This window comes from Pocillopora damicornis, chromosome 4 (assembly GCF_964200805.1).
Source record: "Pocillopora damicornis chromosome 4, jaPocDami1.2, whole genome shotgun sequence".
In the NCBI taxonomy this organism is placed as follows: Eukaryota; Metazoa; Cnidaria; class Anthozoa; order Scleractinia; family Pocilloporidae; genus Pocillopora; species Pocillopora damicornis.
In genome coordinates this window covers 17,428,613-17,436,112 of record NC_142673.1, presented here as the reverse complement: position 1 = coordinate 17,436,112, position 7,500 = coordinate 17,428,613, and the positions used below count along the sequence as shown (strand labels likewise).

General features: G+C 37.9%; 1 protein-coding gene and 1 non-coding gene across 2 annotated transcripts in view; one reads left to right on the top strand and one right to left on the bottom strand.

The window, feature by feature from the left end:
- Positions 1-10: 10 nt before the first annotated feature.
- LOC149047064 (uncharacterized) lies at positions 11-1,402 on the top strand. Its single transcript, XM_089204221.1, has one exon. It carries the CDS (start codon positions 11-13, stop codon positions 1,400-1,402), a length of 1,392 nt encoding a protein of 463 aa, XP_089060347.1.
- Positions 1,403-6,912: 5,510 nt separating this feature from the next.
- The window catches only part of LOC113664840 (uncharacterized), a 10,807-nt gene continuing 10,219 nt past the window's right edge, over positions 6,913-7,500 (bottom strand). Inside the window, exon 5 of the transcript XR_016186251.1 lies at positions 6,913-7,500. This exon is cut by the window's right edge and continues 1,391 nt beyond it. This is a non-coding gene — a transcript (uncharacterized LOC113664840).

Genomic DNA, 7,500 nt, shown 5'->3' with positions numbered 1-7,500 from the left:
AGAGAATGATATGATTCCTTCATTAATTCCTTCTCAGCTTGCCGGCTTAACCCAAGTAGAAGAAATGCTTATTGCACGAGCACTTCCCATTATGCGTGTTTACATAAAGCCTGGTAGGCAACGGGGCTATTCAGGTCACTGTATCAACCTTCCACAGAAAGTAGGTGAACTAGCACATTCTCTACCAAGATACCCAAAAGATTTATCTGTTATAGTTGTTAAGATGAAAGGTAAAGACAACAGCTTTAAAGATGTAACAGTTCGAAGACAAAATGTTGCAGATGCACTGCATTGGCTTATTAATAACAATCCGTATTACAAAGACATAATTATCAACAACGATTCTTTGAACTCATTGCCTTTGCATGGTGTACCACAAGATCTACTTTCAATAGAAACAGAAAATCTTGAAAACAGTGAAGCTAGTGAGCCTGACTTAGGGCCTCAAAACGAAGAAGACATAGTTTATAATGAAAGCACAGAAATGAGCAGTTTTCTACCTATTCCTGAATGTCAACAGCAAGAAGTTCAAGCTATACAACAACAGTTGTGTCACCAGCCTACACCTATGCCTTGGCCAACAGTAGATAATGAGCCATTGAATGAGTATCTAACTCCTTTCTTAGCAACATTAGCTTTCCCTACATTATTTCCTGATGGCAAGGGTGACCCTACCAATCCTTCACTTCACAGAGATGTACCTCTTGCAGAAAGAGTTAAGCATCTTTTAAGATTTGGAGAAAATATAGATGGCAAGTGGCTATACCGCTTTGCCAGTCATCCAAGATTTGCTTACTGGGCTTTGAATATGATCCAAAGAAAACGTATTCTGCAGCAAACAGGAATATTTCTCAAACAGAATCCTGGAGAAGCACATCTGACTGTAGAAGAACTGCAACTAATGGCAGCTGACAACGACACAAGTGTTTTCGTATCTAAGTTATCACGCTATCTTAGTAACATAACTGGCTCAAATGCTTCTTGGCATAAAGCTAAAGAAGATTTAAAAGCAATAATAAGTCATGTTGGAGCTCCAACATTCTTCTTCACTTTTTCCTCTGCTGACATGCATTGGCCTGACCTACATGCATTATTTAGCAGCTCTTCAAGTGATACCACACCTGAGAGCAGACGGCAGAATGTCATTAACAATCCTCACATCACTGACTGGTTCTTTACACAGCGCTTAGAAAACTTCATTAAACATTGGTTGTATAATTCACTGGATGCTGAGTGGCACTGGTACAGATTTGAGTACCAAGCCAGAGGAAGTATACACTGTCATGGTGTTGCAAAACTTAAAATGACCCAGGATTATGTCAGCTTTCAGAAACTGCTCTTAAAGGCTATTTGGCAGAAGTGTCCCTTGATAAAGGTGAACAATCAGATATTCCAGAACTAAACAAACAGATACTGGAAGGAAAAAAGGCTTCTCAAGCGGTATGTGAATATGTAGACTGGTTACTATCTACATACAATCCACACCCACCAGAGGACGGTTTTTGGATTAAACCCTCCATTCATCCTTGCCAGAGGCAACACAAAGATATTATGAACACTCAACCATCTGATGATGATTATGTAGACTTACTGAATACAGTACAAAGGCACACTCGTTGCAGTACCAATTATTGTCTTAGAAAGAAACACAATGAAACAAATGTTAAGTGCAGATTTAACTTTCCATTTCAACCTTGCACTAGTACAAAACTAGAATTTGAACCAATTCATACAAAAGATGGAAGTCCCAAATACAAAGCCAAAATAATAACAAAGCGCAATGATGGTAGGCTAAATGATCATCAGCGCCTCCAACTTCAAGGCTGGAGGGCAAACTGTGACATTCAGGTGGTTATTGATTACCATGCATGTGTTGAATACCTTGCCAAATATGCATCTAAAGGAGAACCAAGGTCACCAGTATTAAAACAGGCATTTAATTCTATAATGCACTCTTGCAAAAACAACAGTAATCCTGTAAAACTCATTAAGAAAGTCATCATGAAGTCACTTGGTCAACGTGATTTTTCTGCACAAGAGACAATGCATCATCTTATGTCACTTAAACTGGTAAGCTCATCCTTTAATGTGGTACCAATCAGTTTAAATGGTTCTCGCAGAATCAATACTAATTCTTTTGATGGCAGTCTTGTTACAAATGACTCGCTGCTGGATGTTTATGCAAACCGTGAAAAATACGCCTAAACCTATCCAAATATAGTCATGTTAAATTTTATAACTTTTGCCTCCAAATACAAGTTTGTGAACAAAAAGCTAACAAGTCAACCACAAAACACTGTACCAAGAGTTTTCCCTATTTTTTCCTTCTAATCCAAAGGGACCAAATTTTGGCCTTTATTGTAAATATCAGTTGCTTAGATACAAACCTTGGCAGACTACACAGGAAAATGCTTGGGGTGATCAACCAGGTTCTGACGAGATATATATTACTTCATGGAAAGCATTCCTTCAAACACAATTTGCTAAACAGCATGTACCTGATTGGCATGAAAAACTGCAAACTTTAGAAAACTTATCAGAAAATGACACTGATTGTGAAAACATTTCCCAACAACTGCCACAACGGGAAGAGTGGATGCATCTAGCTGATCTTATTCCTGGGTCTTTTGTTAACACAACTGAAGAAACACTTCAGCCTGATTGTAACAATTACAACTGGCAAAATGACAAGTGCAAGTATGAACACCATATTATAGGAGAAATGCCTTCCTGGGTAAAATCTAAAAAAGACACATTTTCAGTTGCATTGCCCCAACAAAATATTGATATTAGTACTTTTAGTGACACTGCGTGAATTAACAAATATCAGGGGGTGTAATGAGCCCGTATACATGACGTACATGGAGAGATATACTGACATATAAGGACATCGATGTATAAGGACTGAGTAATGATCAGTATATGTTTGATTCCTTATTCCTATGTATACTAGATGTTGCACATGACCATATACTAAGTGTTAGGACATCGTATAGCCAGTATTTCACCAATTGTTATGAAGCTACAAATTTACGTAATTTACTTATATACAACTACTGAAGATATTTCTATACTGAATATTTACTGAGAGGCAGTTTTTTTCTGCACCCTTTCCCGACAATTTTGTCCGGACATAAGTGTATACTGTTTTGTGTAATGATTATTACACATAACTGTATACTAAGTATTAGGACACCCTATATCCAGTTTTTCACCAAGCATTATAATGCTTTAAATTTACTTGCATACAGGTACTGCGTATATATTGCACTAAAAATTTACTGAAAAGCAATTTTTCTGCACCCTTTCCGACAATTTTGTCAGGACACAAGTGTATACTGTTTTGTATACTGATCATTACACATAAGTGTAAGGATATTGTATATCCACTATTTTTACTAATTATACCAAAGCTGTTAATTTGCTCATCTATAACTACTGCAGAAATTCTTACCCTAAAGCTGTTAGAGATTTTTCACTTTACCACTCTTCAGCAACTTTGTCAGGACACAAGTGCATACTGTTTTGGATACTGTTAATTACACATAACTGTGTACCAAGTATAAGGACATCGTATATCCGTCATTTTACCAGTTATTCCAAAGCTTTTAATTTTCTTACCCATAGCTACTGAAAACACTCTTGTCCTAAAGCTGTAAGACGTTTTTCACTTTTCCACCTTTCAAAAATATTTTTTCAGGATGCAAGTGTACACTGTTTTGTATACTGTTAAATATACTTATGACTTAATACTAAGTGTTAGGGCATGCTATTGTACATTCATTATTTACCGAGTTGAGCACTTTTGAGAAAGTGATGTGAAGGACTTGTGTCATTTGAGCTGGTAGTGCAATCTGAGTATCTTGCTGAGCATTTCAGTTGGGTCGTTTCAGCCAGTTTTGCCATCTGAGATAGTTAGGTTATTTGTATCGGCTGGTCACATAAGCCAGTTTGATCATTTGAACCAGTCCGATCACTTAATCCAGTTTGTTCATTTGAGGCACTTGGGCCTTTAAGGGCAGTTGGGTCACCTGAGTCTGTTTGATCATTTCAGCCGGTTGGGTCATTTGAGGCAGTTGCGTGATTTGAGCCAGATAAACCGGTTTAGTTACCTGTGGTAGTTTGGCCATTTGAGGCAGCTGGGTCATTTGAAGCAGTTGGGCCATTTGATTTAGTTGCATCATTCGACGCAGTTGCATCATTTAATTTGAATGGGTTTGGTCAGTTGGACTAGTTTGGCAGTTTTAGACAACACTGTGCCGTTTTCACCAGTTGGGTCATTTCAGCCTGTTTGGCCATTTGAGGTAGTTGGGTCATTTGAAACAATTTTTGTCATTTGAGTGAGTTTTGTCATTTCAGTCAGTTGGGTCATTTGAGGTAGCTGTGCCATTTGAAGCAGTTGGTAATTTCAGGCAGTTAGGTCATTTCAGCTAGTTGCTAGTTAGTTGAAACAATTGGATCACTTGAACTGATTTACTCATTTGAGCTGGTTGGCAATATTAGAGAGTTGCATCATTTGAACTGATTGAGTTATTTGATCCAATTGGGTCATTTGAGGCAGTTGGGTCATTTGAACCAATTTTGTCATTTGAGTGAGTTTGGTCATTTCAGCCAGTTGGGTCATTTGAGGCAGCTGTGCCATTTAGGGCAGCTAGTCATTTCGACCACTTGTGCCATTTTAGCAAGTTGGGTCATTTTAGGTGGTCGAGTCATTTGAAACAATTGGATCATTTAAACCGGTTACTCATTTGAGCCTGTTGGTTCACTATATTTGAGGCAGCTGTGCCACTTGAGGCAGTTGGTCATTTCAGCCAGTTGGGGTCATTTGAGGCAGTTGGGTAATTTCAAACAATTGCATCATTTGAACCAGTTTACTCATTTGATCCGGTTGGGTCATTTAAGGCAGCTGTGCCATTTGAGGCAGTTGGCCATTTCAGCCAGTTGGTGTCATTTGAGGCAGTTGGGTAATTTCATACAACTGCATCATTTGAACCGGTTTACTCATTTAAGCCAGTTGGGCCATTTGAGACAGTTGCATCATTTGAACCGGTTTAGTCATTTCATCCAATTGGGCCATTTGAGGCAGTTGGGTCATTTGAACCAATTTTGTCATTTCAGCCAGTTGGGTCATTTGAGCATGTTTGACCATTTGAGACAGTTGCATCATTTTAGGGTTTGGTCATTTGATCCAATTGGGTCATTTAAGGCAGTTTGGTCATTTGAACCAATTTTTGCATTTAAGTGAGTTTGGTCATTTCAGCCAGTTGGGTCATTTGAGGCAGCTGTGCCATTTCAGCAAGTTGGGTCATTTGAAACAATTGGATCATTGTAACCAGTTTACTCATTCGGGCCTGACTGCTCATTGGAGAAAATTGCATCATTTGAACTGGTTTAGTCATTTATAGAATTGGGCCATTTGAGGCAGTGGGTCATTTGAACCAATTTTTTTATCTAAATGAGCTTGGTCATTTCAGTGAGTTGGGTCATTTGAGGCAGCTATGCCATTTGAGGCAGCTGTGCCATTTAAGGTAGCTGTGCTATTTGAGGCAGCTGTGCCATTTGAGGCAGCTATGCCATTTGAGGCTGTTGGTCTTTTCAGCCAGTTGGGTCATTTGAGCCGGTTTGGCCAATTGAGACAGTTGCATCATTTGAACTGGCTTGGTCATTCAGCCAGTTGAGTCATTTGAACTGGCTTGGTCATTCAAAGAAATTTGGTTGATAAATTGAACTGGATTGGTCATTTGAGGCAACTGGGTTGACCAATTGAAATGGTTGGTCATTTGAGGTTTTTTTGGGTCATTTCAACTGGTTTGGGAATTTGAGGCAATTGGATCAACAGAGCTAGTTTGGTCATTTGCAGTAGTTGTGTTATTTGAACCAGTTTGGTCATTTGAGGCAACTGGGTCAATTGAACAGGTTTGGACAATTGAGGCAGTTGGGGAATTTTAACTAGTTTGGTCATTTTAGTAATTTTAGCCAGTCAGCTCATCTTACCCATTTGGATCATTGGAAGCACTTTGGTCATTTTAGAGAGTCAGTATCAGTGAACCTCTTTGATCATTTGAGACATTGTGATTGTTTGAGGCAGTTGAGTACACAGTCCAATCAGTTGATACAATCTATGATTTAAGTTTGGTGAAAATAATCTATAGTCCAAAGCAGTTCAAATTTGACAAGTATTTGAGAATCTTGCCAAAAAACCCACACAAGAATAAATGCAAAAAGTTGCACTATCCCGCTAGAGGTCACTACCATCACCATACAGTTGTTTACTAAAGTAAAATTTCATTTATTTGCTAACTGTATTGCTAAGAATTAAAGTGCAAACCACCACTGATGAAAATACATAGGGCCACTCACTTGACCTCAGGGGGTAAGCTAACTTATATACACTTGTGTTGAACAGTTTAACTAACAGAAAAAAACAATGAATCCAACAATTACAGTAGACTCCTAGTTGGGTGAAAACCGTGTATTTCAAACTTCTGTTTACAATGTCTAAAGCAGACAAAAGTTCTAATTTCCTTTAATATTCATAATGTAACTTAGAGTCAAGAGGGACAGCCACAACAATTTTCTCTTTACCATTAGCAGTGCCTAAGTTGTAGCTCAACTCAGCTACACCACATATACTATCAATCCTCATTACTGGAATAAAAGCTGCCACTGACTCAACTTCAAATGATGGCAGGCATGCTTGAATTGGTAAACCAAAGTAAAACCTTGCATGAGGGTGAACTTTGTACCAATGAACACAAGCCAGAGTGTAAGGTAGGTTCACATTTTCACCAGTTGGGGAACGGATAGTTATAGAGTGCTTGAAGAAGTATTGGACAATCCCCGTAAGAGAAAGAGGAAATAGTAGAGAGGATGAGTGCTATAAACATACATGTAGTAATCTTCTATGTTCTGTACAAAAAGCTTAAGAACTTAGATTCACTAAGATCTAGTGAATCTTACTTCTTATATACATGTAAAGTATTGCTTTGTAATGTGATAAATAGCAAGACTGTTAAGTTGCAAACACTGAAAGTATTTACTATTATTGTCCTCTGCATCTAAATATACCAAGGTAATAACAGCAAAGGGTATGCTCAATCATTTTTTAAGCAGGTGTTTATTGGGTTTGGTTCTCCTCTTGCTAGCTTGTCAATAAAGTATTTACTATACAGATTCTAACACAGAAGCCCATAAAAGGAGATAAACAAGTCTGCTTTGATTGAAAATCTTACGACACTGAATGGCAAACTTAATATTTATTGCAGCAACTATAAAAGGGAAGTAAAAAAAATTGCCACAAGACAGATTCAAGGGGAAAAGAAAAAGTATTCCTTTACATTATATCACTGTTGTCTCCATTAATAATTCTTTGGAGAGCCAAAATATTTCTGACAAGGACATGTACATTCTGCATTTTTTTTAAGTCCACAGGAATAAATACACTGTATTTTCTCAACTAAAAACCAGCATTTATCTGGAGCCTAGCATTTAATTTAGAAA